General features: G+C 52.4%; 1 protein-coding gene across 1 annotated transcript; it reads right to left on the bottom strand.

The window, feature by feature from the left end:
• Positions 1 to 6630: 6630 nt before the first annotated feature.
• SPMIP8 (sperm microtubule inner protein 8) lies at positions 6631 to 13688 on the bottom strand. Its single transcript, XM_039881098.1, has 8 exons — positions 13602 to 13688; positions 12625 to 12849; positions 9396 to 9457; positions 8940 to 9114; positions 8409 to 8470; positions 8132 to 8196; positions 7738 to 7770; positions 6631 to 6661 (listed from the first exon to the last, which is right to left on the bottom strand). The coding sequence occupies exons 2-8, from the start codon at positions 12845 to 12847 to the stop codon at positions 6631 to 6633; spliced, it is 651 nt and encodes a 216-aa protein (XP_039737032.1). The 5' UTR covers positions 12848 to 12849; positions 13602 to 13688.
• Between the last annotated feature and the right edge of the window lie 6248 nt (positions 13689 to 19936).

Here is a 19936-nt window from a genome sequence, read left to right as displayed (position 1 = left end):
CGGTCCCTGCAAAGGGAGCTGGGCCATGAGGGACCAGCAACTCATGAATGGTCAGAAACGGAGTGGTTCTGGTAAGCGTGAGAGCTTGCCCAGCTCCAGTGGAAAACCAGGGCCTGCCTGGAGCAGCAGTGGACCCAGCCAGACAGGCCCTGCCCCCGAAAATCACCTGCTGTTGCTCACTTTCATGCTCCCTGTCACGTACAATCCGTCTGCCCAACCAGCCCTGGCCTCCCAGCTCAGCCCTCCTACACCCCTTTTCTCTTGTACCCCCCCTCGGTCTCCCAGTGGGCCAACTGTGACTCAGGCGCCTTTGTTTCTCAAAGGCAAGGGTGGGGGTGGGGAGAGAGAGGGAGAAACAACCTCCCTGGGTCTGGGCATCTGAGAGCCAGTGGAGGGAGGTCAGCAGGTGCCCTGGGTGGAGTGCAGCAGGGCGAGGGTAGAAAATCAAGAGCACAGGGAACTGCTCACGCCGCAGGGGCTCAAAACAGTGCAGGAGGCTTAGCGGAAAGGCTGGCAGACCTCAGATGTGATGCAGACCCCACGCTATTATTCCCTCTGTGTATTGCCACCCCACCTCTAGGACCCCACCCTTGAGAAGCCACATGGTTCCTTCCTGCAGGTGGCCACCGCTCAGTAAGAGGACACCCAGGGCCCCTCGTGTCTGTGCCAGGCACAAACCCCAGCTTCCCTTCCAGCTGAGTAACCTCAGGCAAAACCCAGGAAGCATTGGCATGTGTTTGGTACCTTATAGCTTCAGGATGCCCTTCCTGAATGGATGAAGGTCTGTGTGTGCCAGAGGTAGGAGGGGCCCTTGCTGGGCATGGCTGAGCTCAACATGGAGCCCACAATGACTTTTTCTTCCTTCGTCCCCACAACTACCTCTCCTCACAAAGCAGAGGGGCTCCTACAGCTCCCACCCGGCCCTCAGCCTCTGCACTCCAGCCTGGGCAAAAATCAGGGCAGAGCCTGGGTGGCTCATGTTCATATCCTAGCCCGCTGATAACAAGTGACCAGAGGCAATTCTCTGCCCCTCTTGGGGCCTCGATCCTACATCTGAAGCAGAGGTCTTGACCCCTGATCTCTGAGGTCCTTAGAGACCTGATGCTCTGGTTTGGGGAAGGTGATAGGATCAACCCACGTCTCCTTTTCCCCTCCTACCTCTCCTGTCTTCTCCCCTCCTGTCTGAGTCTGGTCTCTTGGTTGTTAAGTGACAGGAACAGCACAAACTGGCTTAAGCAGCTGCCCACTGCACCTGGCCACACACAGGTACCTCTCCCACCTGCCTGCCCAGGAACCCCACCGCTTCCTGTTCCGTATCTGATGCGACTCTCCCTCTCAGAGCATAGCATTGTCGTAGGGGAACTTTAGACAAGTCACGAGGAGTACAGACTTATGCTATCCTCTTTAATCTCTGCATAATCATTCCTTTTGCTCCAACCACTGACAGGACAGCAACAGGGTGGTAACTTGGGGTGAAGGGCGACATCTGGATGAGAGCCAGAGCTGGGAGGAACAAGAGGAAGAGGCTGGCGTAAACTTCACATTTTGGAGTTAGTAATTCAGTAATTGCCCCTGGCAGGGGCAAAGAGGCGCTGCACTGAGTGGGGGTGAGGGCATTCTCACAGGTTCTAAAAGTCGTTGCCAGGGCAGGCTGGGCCACCAAAGACAGCTTTCCCGGGGAGCCCATCATCCTGGCAGCTTTGTCAAACTCCCACTGTGTGGCTGGCTCTGTGCTCGGCCCTGCAGGGGGACAGTAGGAGGGGACCCTCTTCTCCGGGAGTAGAGCCTGTGCTCATGAGCCACGGTGGCATGGCATGGTGTCACGGTTAAGAGCGCCACGGTCAGATCAGGCTAGAGTCCTGCCTCTGCCACTCATCAGTGACAAGGCTTGGGACGGACGGTTTGTGCGTTGGACCTCTCTGAGCCTCATTTTCCTCATCTGTGAAATGGATCCAGTACTGCTCGCTTCTGGCCTGAGGGCACAGTGAAATGAACTGCGTGGGCTGTTCGGCACGTAGTGGCTGCTCAGGAAAGCGGAGCACTGGAAGGGCAGAGGCAGGAGGGAGCCCGCCCGGCTCTCCCATCCAAACGTCAGGGCTCTCCCTACCCCACCTCTGACACCTCGTTCAGGAGACCTCTCCCGTCCACCACCTGCTCTGCTCCTCGCACCATCCATCCCGATGAGATGGGCAGGGCAGACCTGAGCCTGCCCTTTGTGCTGACCCTCGAGAAGTCCAGGAGCTGCCCAAAGGCATATGGTTAGTGATAGCGGTGGCCTGGAACTGTGGGGGCTGCCAGGTGGGATAGGTTGGGGGTGGGCAGTGGGGGCCAGGATAGCCCTGGGCTCTGAACTTCGCAGGCCTCCAGCTCCAGCCACTGAAGCCTGGGGCTCTAGCTTCAACCCACTCTTTGCTGACCAGGAAGTCTATAACAATGGCCGGGAATGGTGTGAGCACTGGATCTGGCAGAACAGGCAGCCAGCTCTCTGGCCTGCTGTCAGTTCCTTGAGGGATTGAATCTCCTCTGCTTTGTCTTCTCATCTGTGCAGAGGCATCTCCATAAAGAACCTAGGCCTCTGCAGGCACCATTATGGAGGCCCGTCTCTCTGTCTCTAGTCCACTATCCTGACCTCCCAACCCCCCACTCAGTCTCGCCTCCAGAGGAGCCTCAGACAGGACCAGGGTCTGTCTGCTCTGGCCTTGGACTTTTGCCCAGGGCCTCCCAGCCCAGGCTCCCTGTGATAAGCTCCATGTCCCATCCTCAAGCAGGCAGTTTTGTTCCTTGAAGGTCATGCCTCCAAGAAAAGCTTTGGCTGCTACTGATCTTCTGCAAATCTAGAAAGATTCCGGTTGGAATACCCAGTCCTCATCAGGGCCCTGAAAAGCAGGTCAAAGGGAGGGAGGGGGCCTGTGAGGTCTCCCTATCACTGTGTGTGTGTGTGTGTGTCCATCCCCACCCCATTGCTGCCTTTGCTCATCCATAAGCATTACTGAGCACCTGCTGTTTGCCACACACTGAGCTGATGCTGCAGCCATGAAGCCATAACTTCGGATGAGTTTTGAGGTTTTCATGTATCAAAAGGTAGGGTCAAAAATGTCAAAGCTGCTGATATTTAGTACAAAATATCACCTGCGAGAGTCCTCCGTGACCCTCACCTCACCCCTCCCTCAGATAGGATCCTCACCCCATCCCTGATCCTCCCCCATTGCCAGCCCCAGGCTCTGAGTGAAGATGTGTTTTGTGTGTTACTTTGTAATAAACACAACTATTTCTTTGTAGTATTGTTTCGTTTAGTCCAGATGTGTACATGTGGGTTCTGGGAGGGCCCAGGCCCCATTCCTGAGTCTCAGGTCTACTTAGAAAAGAGAAGAGTGGTATTTCCTTAGAGCGGAGGCCAGGAATTAGTCCCTCTGAAACAGCTACGGCCCCTGTTCTTGCAGTTTTGGAGAAGAATAGGGTGAGAAGGGGGGACTTAAAAGAGGCCTGCCTGGAAGAAAGGGTGGGATTTGGGTAGGAAGAAATGGGGAAAGCATTTCAGGGGGAGGGAAGGCTTCGCACAAAGATTAGGAAGCAGACAAGAGCCTGGTGGTGGGGTTTGCGTTAGAGTTATATGTCCTGGGCCAGGCCAGGGTAGTGGATTTGGGTCAGGCCAGGAAGGCCTGGAGTTGAGGCTATGAAGGCTGGGCTGTCCCCAAGGCAGTGGCCACTGGGAGGATTTCTAATGTGATTTATTTATAATGAATAAGAGCCCCTTGAAGCTCAGGGGACTTCGAGGCCAGGAGATAGTGGTCCAGCTGGATGGGGATGGAGCTTCTTTCCACCTCTTGGCTTCTGGGTGAGATTTTTCAACTTGCAGACTGCCACTGCCAGCAACTTCAAGAGAGTTTCTGGTGGCATAGCTCCTCCCTCTAAGCCTTGGTCGAATGTCCTCACCCCAGAGATATTCCTCAGGTTTCCTCCCCACTCTTGGCTTGCATCTCTCATAGCACGAAGGTAGTAGAGTGTGGTGGCCACAGGCTCGGGGGCAGGCAGGCTGGCTTCACTTCCCAGCACGTGTAACCTTGGGGCAGTCACTAAATCTCCTTGAGCTCCTTACATCATCTGCAAAGTGGGCCTACAGTTATCCACCTCATGGATAATCGTGCCTGCAAAGGGCTTGAAACATTGCCTTGCATGTAATAGAAAGTGCATACTAAATCAGGCTTGTTAATGGTCGTCTACTCTGCATTTTCTTTATTCTTGGGCACACACGTTCATATCTCTGACATCAGGATTCAACGTACAACTGGTGGGCAAGAACATATTCAAATTGCTGGTGTGGGTCACCACTCACAGCCCTTGGACTTGAAGAACATGATCTAGGTGTACCCGCTTTCTCGCCTTCTGCTTTCAGGTTTGAATCAGCTCGGCCTGCTTCTCTCCTGCTGGACTGAAAGTGCCTCAAAGGCAGGGATGGCATCTGGTCTCTGACCCTCCAACACGGGGCCCGACAAAGGCTCAAATGTCTGCTGAGCCAAATTCTTGGATGGACTTGCGCAGTCATTCAATGTCAAGGAAGCAGGACAAGGAAAAAACTTTCAGGCACTTGATTCCTTCTGGCATGCTTCAGCATGCTCTCTGGAGCTCTCTGGCTGTCCCCAGGCTCATGCAGGCCAGGATTCCAGCATCCTGCTGTGAGCCTTGGACAAATCCATCTCTTCTCTGAGCTGGCATGTTGGAGGGGGACACACAGTCCTGCAGAATGTGCCCTTGACACCCTAGGGGGTATGCCAATGGCTTCCTAGGTTCAAGCTGGGCTTGGAGGAAAGGGCTTCCTCCTGCATAAAATAGGGGAAGGCTGGGGACCCCCTCGACAAGGCCCCAAGGAGGAAGGGGCTCTGTGATCTGCTACCACTTCCTGTCTGCTTTCCACCTCGCTCTTGTCTCCTGCCCTGTTGTCATCAGAGCCCCATACTTAAAGACCAAGACACAGATACCAGTGTCCCTCACCTTGATATAAGGGTAATGATCATCACTTCCACCCCTAAAAGAAATTAAAATCAGCCTTGAGTGTGTAAAGCAGGCTAAGTCTGCATATCAGACACCACTACACCTTACCTTGTTTATCACCCAAGGTTGAACAAAAGACCCTCATTCTGGGAAATAATTTATTCTACAAATATTGAGCACCAACTATATGCAAACACTGTCAAATGCTGGGACTCACTTTGAGTGCTGGGTTCTGGGTTTGGCCAGAGGCTATTACCCGGGTCTGGGCCTCAGTTTTCCCATCTGTAAGTGGGGGTAGCATTAGTTCTGCTCACTTACCAAGGTGCTTATGGGGTACGAGGCATGGAGATCATGGGTCACATGATAATGTGTTCTAAACAGTATAAGACAGGGTCCAGAAGTGAGGGGCTGGTATTACTCTTTAAATTCCTTCCACCTGAGACCTGGCTTGCATGCACTAGGTGCTCAGTAAATATTAGTGGAAGGGGCGGAAGAGGGGGTAAGTCAGGGCTTTCTAACATTTGAAGGCACCAGCTCTCCTGAGAATCAGTCGAAAACAAGAAGTCTTTCATGGAAAGTGCGCACTGGGTGGACACATGGTTTTGCACACGATTTCAGAAGGTTCATGGACTCCTGAAGCCCCAGATCCTAGAACTGGAAAGTCCTGTTTAAACAGTTCCTGAGCTTGGCGGCTATCTCGCCGATTTGGGTCTGTTCTTGCAGACTGCCCACAGGTGGAGCGGGCTTGGGATATCTGCCAGGTCTGGGAGCTAAGTACTGGTGCTGTCGCTCTAACCCTGTAATGATGCCAGAGACATGCTTCTTTAGTGTCTTTGAGGTGGGGTTGTTCCAGACTTGGCCCGGGAGTGCCCATGGCTGTCCCCAGGACATCATGCCTTCCTTTCTGTAGGTTGGCGCGCAGATGAGGGCTGGTCCTGAAGCCACGCAGACAGAGCAGACAGCTTTTCACTTACATCATACGTTCATTCCTGCCTTGCGGAGCAGGAAACTTTCTTTTCCGAGTGGCCTCAGGCCTCCTCTTACTTCCACACCATGCTGCTTCACAGGAAATAAAGGCCACAGGCCTGATCAGCCTTTCAGAGTCCACTTCCACCTCTTCAGGGGACTCTGGGCCCAAGGAAGCCCCCCAGAGTACACTGCTGTGCCCAAGGCTTCTGAGAGAGGTGTCTAAAAATCCTTTTTGAATTCCCTCTCTTCTCTTTAAGGGTCAAGTTCAGAGTTTCAGACAGGAGGCTTAGTTGTGGGGCTGCAAACAGGGGACAGGGGCACAAGGAAAACCCAATTCTCAGGCCTGCCTCTGCACCCACCTACAGCTGGATCCTGACTGTCTGCCTGGGGTCATCAGATGTCTTTCTCTCCCACCACCAGTCTTCCAGGATTTGGTAGGAGGCAGGTATGGATAAAACATCATCATCTTGAGGTCCTCAAAGCCCTTATAACACACACACACACACACACACACACACACGCCTGGTGCCCCCTCTAGGAGCATTAGGTTTATTTCCAGTCAGGCTGAACTCACAGGGAAACAGGTAATGCCACCGTGCACCCTCTGTCCGTCTGGAGAACCTGAGAGATGGCATGGTCCAACGGCCTGGAGGTTGGCCTCTTCTTCACAGATTAATGCCAGGGGGTCAGGTAATTGGAACGACTGTGGAGACAAACAGGGGAGGTGGGCGCCTCCAGGAAATCCTGGGGAAAAATCAGACTGTCCTTCTCTAGGCCACTCCCCAAAACCCCCCTACCTGCCCTCAAGGCTCTGAAAACACAGCTTCCACCCTGTCTCTCTCTCTATGGCTCGAAAGCCCTCAATGGCTCCCTATTTTCTATATTTTCAGCTGCTCTGCTTGTCTTTCAAGCCCCCATTTCCAGCTTGTCTCATCTTTATCGCCCTCCGATCCCCAACCATGCCCTGCTTTACTCATTTTTCAATTCTTTAGTGAACCTACTCCGGCAGGTATTATATAGCAGTAAAAAACCGGAAAGCGGTCCCCTGTGTGTGCAGAGTGCGTGAGAGAAGGTGAGCTTTCCATCAGTAATGATAATGCAATAGTCTGTGTGCCACCAAATAGGGATGCACGTGCCGTGACTAACTGGAGGGGAGAGGCAGAGGGTCACAGGTGACTTCGAGCAGGATCTGGGCTAGGCTTTAAAAACTGAGGAGGAGGCTTTCCGGCAGAAACGGCACAAGCAAAGGTGTAGAGTGCTTGCTTGTGCTGGTGGTATGGGTCGCACCCAGGAGACTGCTGGAGCGTAGGGAACGGGGCTGGAGAGGTGGGTGACCGCCATGCTATGAAGATGCTTGAGTATCTTGCACATTCCAGCTGGGACCACTAGCCCCAGCTCTTACCACCTCTGCACATCCTGAAAGGCAGTCTTGGCTTTTCCCGTCATGTTTCTTATATGTCCGTTTACTCTTGTGGACCCTGCTCTCCTCCCAGGTCCCACTCCCCGCTTTGGCTTCACCTAGGCCAGACTGAGTGGGACGAGCTCTCAGCTCCCACCTCCCAGTGGGCTGCGCTTTTGCCTGGTGTGGATCTGTGGGGAAGAAAGCAGCTTTCGCCCTCTAACATCACCCGGGAGGGGACCAATGCCCTGGGGGCTCCCTCGCGAGGCCCGGCGAGCGGAGCGGGGTCTGAGAATCCCAGGAGCGGGAGATGGCAGCGTCGCGGCCCGACAGGGGCGTGGCCAGGTGTGGGGCGGGGCGGGGCGGGATCAGTCCCCTACCTGTAGTGGGAGCCGAAGCGTCGGAAAGTGTTCCTGTGAAAGGGGGAGGAGGGTGACCCCGAGGTAGGGAGGCGCGACCCTCTCCAGGAGCTTCACTCCCATCTCAGGAGACGTCATGCCACCGAGAAGGATTACACTGCACCTTCGTCCCACCCAAACGCCTCCACCCCGAAACGATGAAGTTGCCAGGCACTGGGTAACAGGGCGCTCCGTTTGGTAGGAGTTAATCATTTATTCATTTAGAAATTGCATTTTTTTCAGTGGTGTGTGGAAGCCAACCAACTCAGCCCAGGTTCCACATTTTCAAGGGCCACTAGGTGTGCCCTAGGGAAAGCCGCCGAGACCCCCCTCTCTCCTTCAAGTATGGGGACCCCGGGCCTGTGGCGTCACTTACAGAGAATCGAAAGGCAGGGGCTTCTGTCCGTAGCGGTCCAAGCTGGGGTTCTGGCTGAGACAGTACTGGGGCGGGCCAAAGGGATGGGGGGTCCGTGAGCCGGGGGTTCACGTACCCGTGCCCATGCCCCACACCACGCTCGCTGCAGGAGATCTTGGCCTTGAGAACTGAGAGACCCTGTTCTTCGTCTCCTCCCCACGCCCCACTCCCTGTTCGCCGCTCCTCCCCTCCACCCCGCCGGGCCCCCGGGGACTGGTCAGAGCGCAATCCTCCCTACCCGCCAGTTCTGGGTCACCTCCGGCTTCAAGTACCGCACTGCGTAGCCGCTGAAACTCTCCACTGTGGAGAAAGCGCAGACCTCGGGCCCTCTGCACGCCCGGAACAAACCTCGCCCCATTCTTACCTGAGCCCCGCCCCTACATCAAGCCCCGCCCACACCTGCTCCTAGAGTAGGTCCAGCTCCAACTCCGCTGCCAGAACAGGCGCCGCCTTCAGACCCTGCTCCGCGGATTGCAGAACCAACCCCGTGCTCAGCCTCCGCCCCAGTGGCTCCTGGCCGGGACCTGGCTCCCGCCGTCTGCCCAAGATGAGACCCGCCTCTATGTCCCCCGATCTGTCTCAGCCCCTTCCGCTCTATGTGTTCCCACTGGTCTCCAATTTCCTCTCTGTGTCCTTACCGGAGTCCACCCCTGATGCCCCCCGCACCCTTCCCCAGTCCGCAACCAGCTTTCAGGGGCCCGGCTACAGGGTCCCGGCAGCTCGGCTACTTCTCCCCACCCAGGGCACCCTCCGCGCCCGGTGGACTGACCCTTCTTGCTCGGGCAGGGCAGCCTGAATTCGCCGGCCGACGACACGAAATGGGACCAGTCCTCGATGGCGCGCGTGAAGCAGGGCCAGTTGACTCGGTTGATGCCCGGCGCGATGGGCGCCAGCTTTCCCTGGCGGCATCTGTCGCGGAGCCTCTGGCCAGCCGCGGTGATGTCCTGTCAGGGCGATGGGAGTCAGGGCCGCGGGGGTCGGTGCAGAAGCCCGGGGGGCCGACCCGGACCACCCGAGAATCCGGAGCTGACATCCGTCCCATCTGACCTAGGAGCGCCTGAAGCCCTTGACGGAGAAGGGCAGCGGGAGAGGTCCCAAGGCAGCAGACGAGGAAGTGCACAGAGTGGAGCCCGCGACCGAGGTGCTAAGGGGCTGGGTGCAGGAGGGGCCTTGGCCCTTGCCCCTTGCCCCTGAGCAAAACCAGGACGGGGCAAAAGACGCTCACCAAGCACTGCAGGGGTTTGTTGGGGACGCCGAGGAGTGTGAAGTATGCGTTGTCGAAATCATCTGAAGAAGGAAGAGAAAGGGAGAAGAGGTATCTTCTACACCAGTAGTCACAGGCTCATACAGGAGAGGTTTGGCCCGCATTGCTTTAAAATTTTTTTTTGAAATATTTGACAACTTTAAAAAATCTAAGATAAAGTAGATTTTTACTTCCACTCATTACGACAGAATAAAACTCCAAATAGAACAAACATTTCAATGTAAAGAAAAAAGAGACCATAGAAATACTAGAAGAAAACATGAGTAAATTCTTTTACAATACTGGGGTGGGGAATGCCGCGCCAACTCTAATTCAAAGTCTGGTAGCCTTAAAAAAAGTTAGATAACTTTGGCTACATAAAAACAAACTTCTACATGGCGAAAGCAAGAGAAGTTAAAAGACAAATGGGAAAAACATTTCCACTTATTTTACAGATGAGTTGCAATTTCCCTATTATTGAAAGAGCTCCTAGAAATCAAGACCAAAAAGAAAAAATGGATAAAATGGGTAAACAACAGGTAGTTCAGATACAAATAAGAAATACGAATGGCCCCTAAACACATAAAAGACACTCAACCTCATTCATAATAGCCGAATGCATATTCGAAGTACATTAAGATAATAGTTTTTGCCCATCAGATTGGAAACAATCCAAAAGTTAGCACAGTTATTGGAAACAAGGCCACTGCCATACATTACCAGAGAGGGTAAAATTGATTCAAGCCTATGGAAAGCAATCGGCAATATCTATCAGAATTACAAATACACATAACTTTTGACCACACAGTCCTGTTTCTGGGCATTTATCCCATTTTACAGCTGCACGACTGGGAAATGATGTGGGGAGATTTACCCATTTCCAAAGGTTGTTTGTAATAGCAAATGATTGGAATCAACTCAAGTGTCTCACATGAAAGGACTGGTTAAATAAACTATGATGCACCCTCAATATGCAGCTATCGAAAGTAAATAGAGGAAGTTCTCGACACACAATCATCTAAGGTGCAGAAGAGTGTATGCCGTATGCTACGTTTTGCTTTAAAGCCTGAAACTGAGACGATTGGAGGCAGAAAAGAATATACGTTTAGGTCACCACCTTAACCAAGTCTTCGAATTCAGTATCATGAATAGTGAGACAATGACATTCTGTGCCTCCTCTTGAAGCTATGGCAAACATGGCATCCATCATCTCTGAAAGAAGATTCTGGCCAGTGATGCTTTATTCTGCTAAAGACGTCCCTATACCTAGTTTCTAGTTTACAGAAGGTAAGATTATCTAGATTATCAAGGTAAGCAGTACCATAGGGAAACACTCAAGTTTACAGTGTGGGACTGTCTACAACATAACTGTTTTGAACTCTTACAAAGTCAGTATTATGAGGGAAAAATGGAAAGTGGAGACTGTTTCAGGCTAAGACTAAAGAGACATAACAACCAAAAGCAATGCATATCCTACATTGAATCCAAGTCCCCCGCCCCTCAAAATTTTTAAGCTATAAAAGACATCTTTTGGGGTAATTGGGGATATTTTAATATGGACTGAATCTTAGATGTTATGGAATTATTGTTAACTTTCATAAATGTGGTAATGGTATCGTGTCATATAGGAGGTTGTTCTTTTCATTGGGAGCTGCTTGCTAAAGTGTGTGTGTTTGTGTGTGTTTGTGTGTGAGAAAGAGAGAGGGAACAAATACAACAAAATATTAATTTAAGTAGGTGACAGGTAATGGATTTTCATAGTATTAGTCTTTCAACTTTTCCTGTGTTTGAATATGATCATAATAAAAAGTCGGCGAGCAAAATAATACATGTTTGTATTTGCAATAGTAAACAATGAAAGGATACATCAGAAACTAAAACTAGTTAGCTGTAAGTGGATGTAGGGGAGGGAGGATCAAGACTTGTTAAATGTACATTGTTACGGCCTTTGGAATTTTAAACCTGTGACTGCTAATTTTATTAACGCATATAATTGCAATAAAATACATATCTAAATCAAGAATGAGCTTTCCCTAAAAACCTACATTCCAAGAGAAGTTAGGAAATTGGAAGATCTGATGGCTGTGTGGACTCTCCCCACACAGCAGTAGCTGCTCCCTGCGGAGGGGTGGGTGTGGGGGGCTCCACTTCACCTTGCGCCCACCCTCTCCTCTGCTTCCTCACCCGCTTTCAGGACTTGTGTTTCCCATCTTGGCCCTCTACCCACACTGGTACCAAATCCTGTTATTTTATCTCCTAAACATCTCTCAAAACCCTTGCCAGTGGCCAAGACACATTAATTCTAAAGACTGTGGTCCCTCCCAGTGTCCTAACCACGCCCACCCCGCATTATCTACCTCCAGTCCTTCCTCCATGCCCCTCCCCCACAGTGCTCAGACCTCTTTTCTGCTTAAAGTCTTCAGAGGTTCCCATTTCCCTCCTGAGAAATCCTGGGCCCCTGGGCTACGGCACCAGGGCCGTCCTGAGCTGTGCCCTTGAATGCTCTTGCTGCCCCCACACACCTTTTCCTCCCGGGCCGCCACACCCCAACACCCTGTGCAGCTTTTCCCTTCCATGCCTCTGCAAATGCTGTTCCATACGGCTGCAACACCCTTTGTTTCCCTGGGGACCCAGCACAGTGTCCGCCACAAAGCTGGTGCTCATAAATGTGCCGGAATGCACGTGTGTATCTGTGTGGCACCCCCACCTCCACACCCAAGCTTCCTGACCCGAGAAGGGCGATTCCTTGGGTCACGTCCACCTCTCGTTCATGGGAGATGTGAGGAGGGTCTGTCTCTTCCTTCTCCAGGTGGAGAGATGATTGGGTGGAAGTTCTTACTATTATTATTATTACTCCTGCTGCTGCAACTACCTCTGCGCTGTTCTTTCTCCATTAGTAACAACAATAAGGATGTATAATGTGCTCTATTCTTGCCAGGCACTACTCTAAGTGCTTTCCCGGCCTTATCTTTAACCTCACGCTAGCCTGGGGAGGCAGGTCCCTTTATCATCCCCACTTTACTGATAAGGAAAGGGAGGCTCAGGCCTCACCAGGTTTCCTGGTAAGGAGCAGCCGAGCTGGGACCAACCCCTGAAATGCTTTCAGCAGCCACTCATGGCTTTTCCCTCCCAGATCTCTCTCCTTGAAACTGTCCGCCCCTTCCCCAAAGGCTCGCAGGGTCCCGGGCAGTGGCAGGCGAGGCGGCCTGACCTTTGCGGCAGTAGGTGGTGGACTGGCAGTGCTCGTCGGTCAGGCAGGCCTTGACAGAGTCCATGTCCATGCGACGCAGGCTGGGCAGGGCCGGGTGGTAGAGCTGATGCTTCACGCCTGCCAACTGGTTGCGCTGCTGCTCCAGCGGGAGCAGGATGGCGGGGGACGCGTACACGTGGGCGCAGCTGTCCTCGCAGGGCACCAGGTCGATGATGCGGGCCATGGCTGGGGAGCGGAGAGGACGAAGGGACTCGCCCTGAGCCGGACACCCTTCTAAGTGGGAACACAGCCTTGGCCAGTGTGGATTTGTCTACTGGTCTGACATTTATTGAGCACCTACTTCGTGCCAGGTTCTGGTTTTTTGGAGCTCCCCATGTGATGGCAGAGACATTCAGATGACATAACACACACACAGGTTGTGCTCCCGGCTCTGACAGAGGTTAGTACAGGCGATGTGTGTGTGTGTGTGTGTCTGGGGAGGCTGGGGTTGGGACATTCAGGGAATGGTCTAAAAGAGGTGACGCTGGAGTCTATTCTTAAATAATGAGCAGCAGGTGGGTTCAGATTGAGCTCAGAATGCCTCTGGGTAACTAGTTATGGACTTTTGGCCTTAGCTGAGGTCTCTGGCATTTACTCACAATTCTACAGGGAGACAGAAAAGTTTTAAAGAGAGAGATAAATAATACGAGATAAATGGCTACGCAGTGCTGTCCTTTAAAAAGCAATTATTCCCTAGGAGCCATTCAGCCATTTAAACTTCAGTGAGAATTTGTTGACGCAGCTTGCTTCCTTCCTGACCCCAGTTAGAGGTGAGAGAGCGAGGTGATGGTAGGTGGGCAGGAGGAGTGGGGACCTAGGGCAGTGGAGGAGCAGGGAGAGGGCACGGGGAACTCCTCCGGGGGATGGGCCTGCAGGGGGAGGGCCAGGGAGCGGAGCAGCGAGAGGAGGGAAGAGAGGACATGCCGCTCCTGACCTGCCGACAGTGGCTACCTCATCCGCAGGACACAGGCTCCAGGTGCACAGGCTTATAAGGATTTTCTGCTCTTCCAATGGCTCAGCGAGGAGAAAAGGCAGAGAGGTAGGCTGGGCCCTGGTGCCTTATGAGGGAGTAGGAGAATAAAGCAACATTCTGCAGAGACAATGCCCATTGCAGCCTGATTGTGAGGGCACACACCCCTCAGCAACCCCAGCTACCAAGCAACCACGTGCTGTGGGTCCTGGGCACTGCTCCCTCACCCATGCTCCAGCTGTCCTGAAAGTTGCTGTCTCCTGGGCTTTGGGAAATGTTTGGACAGGGAGCCTTGGCAGTGGCCATGCCAGGGCTGGCCAGAGCAGGCTGTGTGACCCTAGACTAGTTACTGTCTCTCTCTGGGCCTCAAGGCTCCCATCTGTGTTACTCCAGGATCCTAGGCCCTGCTATGAGGTGGTGTCTGTGAGCCGGTAGGGCTCTCCCTCACCACCTGCAAACTTCAGGGAAGAGGGCACTGCCCTGCCCGCCAGCCCTTGGGGCTACAGCGGCAGAGATTAGCCATGGCCAGTATCCAGGGTCAGCATAAGGAGATCAGGGAGAGTGGTGGCCTCAGCAGGACAGGGATTAGCAGGTGATACATCATCCCCAGCCCCCTGTGGGCCCGCAGCCTCCATCCCTCCTTCCCAGGAAAGGAAGGTCACGAGTGCCTAAGCCCAGCACCCCAAAGCCCAGGGGAATGCCCACCACTCTGGTCACAACCATTGGAAACGGATCCCCCAGGTGAGGAAACCCTGGGAGGACCTAGCCCGTTCTCATTTATTGGCACATGCTTTGCATACACCTGCCCAGGAACCGAGCTCGTAAGATTATGTAGGATTTGGCTCCCTATGGTGCTCCATGCAGCCCCGAAGCAGCAGCCCCAAGTCCAGCGCGTCTTGGAAAACCTTCCTAGAGTTGACTCCGTGCAGCACCCCAAATTCATTTTTTAAACTCTTTCAAAGTTATAAAATATAACAAAATACAGAAAAAGTATAAATAAGCAATGTAACCAATAATTTATAAAGCGAGACCCCGTGTAACTACCATGCAAGTCAAGACATGGGGTGCCACTTTGCAGAAACAGTTTAGCAGTTTCTTTAAAAGAGAAATATAAATTCACCATATGACCCAGCAATTCTACCTCGAGGAATCGCCCCAAGAGAAATGCAACTGTATGTCCGCAAAAAGACTGGAACGCAAATGTTCACATTATTTATTATAGCCCCAAAGTTGAAAGCACCCAAGTGTCTACTGACAAGTGAACAGACAGACAGACTATGGTGTATCTGGAGCATGGAATACTCTTGGGAATGGCAAAGAAATGAGGAACTGATATATGCTACAGAGTGGGTGATTATGCTAAGTGAAAGAAATCAGACACAAAAACACTTCACATATTGTATGATGAACTTATTTAAAATATCCACAAAAGGCAAATCCTTGGAGACAGAAGGCAGATTAGTGGTTGCCAGGGGCTGAGGGTGGGAATGGGGAGTGACTGTCATCAAGCCCGAGGGAGCTTGTTGGGGTGATGGGTGTTGGAACCATTCTAAAACTAGATGGTGCTAGTTGCTTAGCTAAGGCAATTTACTAAAAATCACTGGGTGTTGGCTTAAAACAGGTGTATTTTGTGGCATATAAATTATATCTCGATAAAGTTGTTTTTAAAAATAGATACTGGCTAATGAAAGCAAGAAGCAGGGCCCTGCCAGCCCCTAGAAGCTTCCACATACCCCTTCCCAGGCACAACCCCCAACACTCTGCAAGAGGTAACTGCTTGCCTGCTTCATAGCATAACCGCTGCTTTTCTTTATAGTTTTACCACCTGTGTTTACAGCCGTAGACAAGGCAGGCTAATCTGGCTAATTTTGAACTTTTGTATGCATATACATACACATGCGAGTCATCCAGACTGGGCGGGGCTGAGCTTTGTACCTTTTCCTCATTCTGCACCCTGTTACTCTTCACCCGGGCCCATCTGAATTTGCCCGCTCCCCAGGGGCTCTGCTGCCTCCAGGTTGCCCAATCCAAGGGGCACATGTCCAGCCTCCGCTCACGCCGCTCACACAGTGGTCCCACATGGCCACTCCCCCTCAGCACACTCACCCCTCTTGGCTTACAGCACACCCCACTTCCTGCTTCTCTTCGCCCCTCACTAGCGGCTACTTCAGACTCCTATCCTATCTCCTCCTCCTTTTCCCAACCTCAAAGTGTGCCAGAGAGTCCAGGTGCCATCTTTGGTCCTCTTCCTTCCTTTACGGTGGATTCCCTGGCTGGTCTCCATCAGTCCTACGGCCTAAGCATCATCTACGAGCTGAGCTGATGCCTCCAACATTTCTATATCTAGTCCACCTCTCCCTAAGCTCTAGACACACACGCACATGCGCACGCACACACACATGCATGCACTCACATGCACTCACACACACACACCCCTCACCACCTACTGCACATTGCCACTTGGATGTCTCTCAGACATCTTAACAAAATAGAGTTTGTGATTTCCCCCCAAAACTCTTCTTCACACCCCAGGTCCAGGCTTCCCCTTTTTGGTAAATGACACCACCTGCCCCCCAGTTGCCCAGGCTGAGTCCCCTCAACACCTCCCTTTTCCTTCCCCTCCCCTTTCTCTCTGGCTCCACTGCTACCTGCCTGGTCCAAGTCCCGTCATTTCTACACTGGTCTCTGTCAAGCCAGAGGAAGGGTGGCTATCACTGATGACCTAGGCCATCACTTGCAGGCCCAGGCGCAGCCAGGGGCCTGGCTAGAGGTGCTATGGAGAGGAGCCCTGACCCCCTGCAGCCTGGTATATTTACAGAGGAGGGACAGGAGCCTCATTGAGCTTCGCCATTGGTGTCGAGTCTTTCTGGAAGAAAGAATGTTCTCCCACACCAGCTGCCTTGCGGGGCTGCATCTCAGAAGTCTGGTCTAGGAAGGAGCCCGGGGGTCATCCAGTCACAAATTGGATTGTGCCTCTGCAGCCTCCTGACCAGTATTCTGCTCCCACACCTGCCCACTACACAACAGCCGCACAGACCATGTTCGGCAGCTGCTCAAAACCATTGTGGGCCTCCACAGTCCGTCATCTGAAACCGATCTTCTTGCATGGCTTCCTGGCCTATGTGATCTGTCCTGGCCTTCCTCTGGACATCTCCCACCACTCTCCCCTCCCCCCGGCCTCCTCTCTGTTCCTCAGGTGCCTCTGAGCTCATTCCAGCCTCAGGACCTTTACCTGTGCAGTGTCCTCTGCCTGGAACATCGTTCACTCAGATCTTGCTTTTCATGTCTCAGCTCAAATAACCACCTCTTTGGAGAGACCTGACTAGTCCCTGCTTTCCACCGCTACACACATGTCTCTGTCCCATCTGTTTCTTTCATAGAACCCAGCATAATTTGCAATATTTCTTTATTCATCTTTAACCTGTTTTATTTCTGCCTCCTCCGTTGAACGGAAGCTCCGTGAGAGCAGGTCCCATGCCTGCCTTGCTCACTGTGCTGCCAGACACATAGGGAGAGCTCAAGAAATGTTGTGGATGATCAAGTCAGTTTCCGGCCCCTTCACTGAACATCCCTCTACCCCACTCCCCACCCAGCTCCTGTCAGCTCGCTGAGCCCCTCTTCACCGGACCTCTGTTCCCCTTGTCCTTTCTCTCTAGATCTCTGTGTCCTTTCTGGGGGGCCAGCTCACATGCAGTCAGTCATCTGTGAGTCCTTGGATCCCTCTTAAAGGCCCAGCCCTGGGACCACAGCCATTCTGGCAAGGGCTGCCGAGGCCTCACCCAGCTGCAGAAGACCCTGGACCAGAGAGAATCTGTCTGAGTCCTGGAGCTGTGGCCGGAGAGCTGGGGGGTGGCTCCTGCCACTGTCACTGACAGTTTACATGACCCTGCCACCTTGAGGAGTCTCCCAGAACCACATGGGGCTCCAAGCTGTCATTGTCCCACCAGCCACTCTGCGACTTGGCTAAGGCAGGTGGGGAGCCGGGCCCCTCGTACCTGGGCAGATCCCCTAACAACTCGTGGTGCCCCAAACCTGGGCTACCCGGGGCTCTTTCTCTGGGGGCCCTGGGGAGTTGTCATTGGCTCCCTAGGCATCATCGACCTCCTCTCTTCCACCGCCACCTCCCACCCCTGTTTGGCACCTGCTAATCCTTTGCACACGGCCCTGTCTGGTGCAGGCAATTAATCCCCAGTGTTTGAGAGGCCACAGCTGCTAGTGGGAGGGAGCAGGCACTTTCTGGCTGGTGGTCGGCATCTGAGCAGGTAACTCAGGATAAGGTGGCGGCTCGGTGGGATTGCTGATGGGATCCCCATGTTCTTCTAGCAAGATGTTAAGACTTAGAGAAACAGGCCAGGCTGGGAAACCTGAGGCTTCCTTCTCCTACGCTTCTGGTGGGGCTCAAACCTTAGCGTGCCTCAGAATCTTCAGGAGCATCTTGTAGAAATGCAGATTCTAGGTCCTTCAGAGGCTTTAGAGGGACCTAGGAATCTGTGTTTTTACCAGCTCCCCAGAAGATTCTGAAAGGCTGGTAGTCCAGGCACCACCGTTGTCCTGGGCTACCTCTCTCAGGTCCTCCTTCCTACCTGAGCCACCCTCATCAAAGCAGAGTTGGCAGGGACATGGCCGAAAGATGGGAGGGATTTGCAAAAGTTTCCATTGGGCTGAGTCTGGAGGAAGAAGACAATTCGGGAGTGAAGAAAGCTTCCCTAGTCATTTCCAGAAGGTTCAGAAACAGGAGCCAGAATTGCTGCCTGCCGCGAGAGGGTTTGCAGGACTGGCTCACAGAAGAAGCGATGCCGGTACCGTCGGGCGTAGATGTGGGACATCTGGAGACAGGCAGACCTGAGTATAAACTCGGCTTGGCCACGTACTGGCTGTGTTCCTTTCGTTTAGTCTACTGACCTCTCTGTGCCTCCATTTCCTTTGCTGTAAAGAGGTGATGAAAACACTCATTTTTACTGGGACTGGGCCAAAGGTGGTGAGAACGAGGATGAGGTGGAGAGCACTTCGCTCACTTTTGGCTTGTGGGGCTGCTGGTTCCGCCATCTTAAACTAATGTGACCTGGGGCTCTACCGACCTTGGTAATCCCTGCATCTACACCTCGACTCGACAGGGAAATGGAAGACCAGAGTGCTCACGTCTGGCCCATGTTTACCGTTTTGGAGACTGAGCCACAACTCTGTCCCCACCACAACCTCTCATATGAGATGCTGGGCTCCCGAGGCCGGAGTAGAGAGTAGAGCTGTGAGTAAGGCAGGCAGCAGGGCCAGGGGCTTGGGGGAGCTGGGTGCTGGGGTCCCAGGGATCCTGGGCCCTGTGCCTGCCCTTTTCAGCCTGGGGCCAGGGTTCCTGGTAGAGGAGGGACAGAAAAGCCCTGTGCCAACGTCTCGGCTGCCCATGGCTGGGGCTTGGGGTCACACCACGTTAGTTAGTGCTCCAGAAGGGCCTTCTCAGGCCTGGGAGTCTGCATACACTGAGCTGTGTGGAGTCTGCTGGGCCAGGCCATCCTGCAGGGATCTAGCCATGAGGGCAGGGGCTCCAAGTTCCCCGAAAATAAATGATACCAGAAATTGAACCCATATAAGATAGGGCTGAAACGCTACAGTAAACCATTAAAAAGGGGTTAAACTGTCACTGTCTCTTAAAAATATTTAAATCATGAAAGTAGGTTAATTTGGTCTATTAAACAAAATAGATTTTCCATTTATATATTATAACGTATTTTTTTAAATCTATAATGGGATTATACTGAACATAAATGCCAATATTCACAATAAGTGTTTTTGCTTGACACCAAATAACGGTCGCAGCCAACATTTGTGAAGCTCTCAGTGTGTGCCAGCCACTGTTCTTCATCCTCTCAGTCACCCCCACAAGGTAGGTATTATAAACACACCATTGTACAGGCAAGCAAACCGAGGCACCGAGAGTTTAACTGATCTATTCATGACTAGAGTCCAGAGCATGGACGTCTCTTTCTGTTAGTTCAGATAGATCTGCTTTTTAAAATGGCTCCATATATTCCATCGTTGGATGTATTGTAATTTGTTTAATACCTGCCCCTCTTACAGGTGAGCATTTAGGCGCTTTCTGATAACCGGTCTCCTACTGATGGGTATTTGGATGTTTTCCGCATTTTGCTTTAGCACTGTTGTGACCAACCTCTTTTTACACGTGTGTGTGGGCTTGAGTATTTCTATAAGGCGAATACCTGGAGATATAATTGCAAAATATTTTCAAACATGAGAGGAAAAGAAAACGTGTAACTCACAAAAGTGGCCCCTGATGGTGAGAGCAACTGT

Source organism: Pteropus medius, unplaced genomic scaffold (genome assembly GCF_902729225.1).
Source record: "Pteropus medius unplaced genomic scaffold, Ma_sr-lr_union100, whole genome shotgun sequence".
Classification (NCBI taxonomy): domain Eukaryota; kingdom Metazoa; phylum Chordata; class Mammalia; order Chiroptera; family Pteropodidae; genus Pteropus; species Pteropus medius.
The sequence above is the reverse complement of the archived record's forward strand: the minus strand, read 5'-3'. Positions and strand labels throughout refer to the sequence as shown.

Coding starts and splice junctions, on each gene's coding strand:
- SPMIP8 (XM_039881098.1), bottom strand. CDS start 12,847: ATGGCCCGCATCATCGACCTGGTGCCCTGCGAGGACAGCTGCGCCCAC. Junction 8,197..8,408: donor AGGTGACCCAGAACTGGCGG/GTAGGGAGGATT, acceptor GGCCCGCCCCAG/TACTGTCTCAGCCAGAACCC. Junction 6,662..7,737: donor CGCTTCGGCTCCCACTACAG/GTAGGGGACTGA, acceptor TTGTCTCCACAG/TCGTTCCAATTACCTGACCC.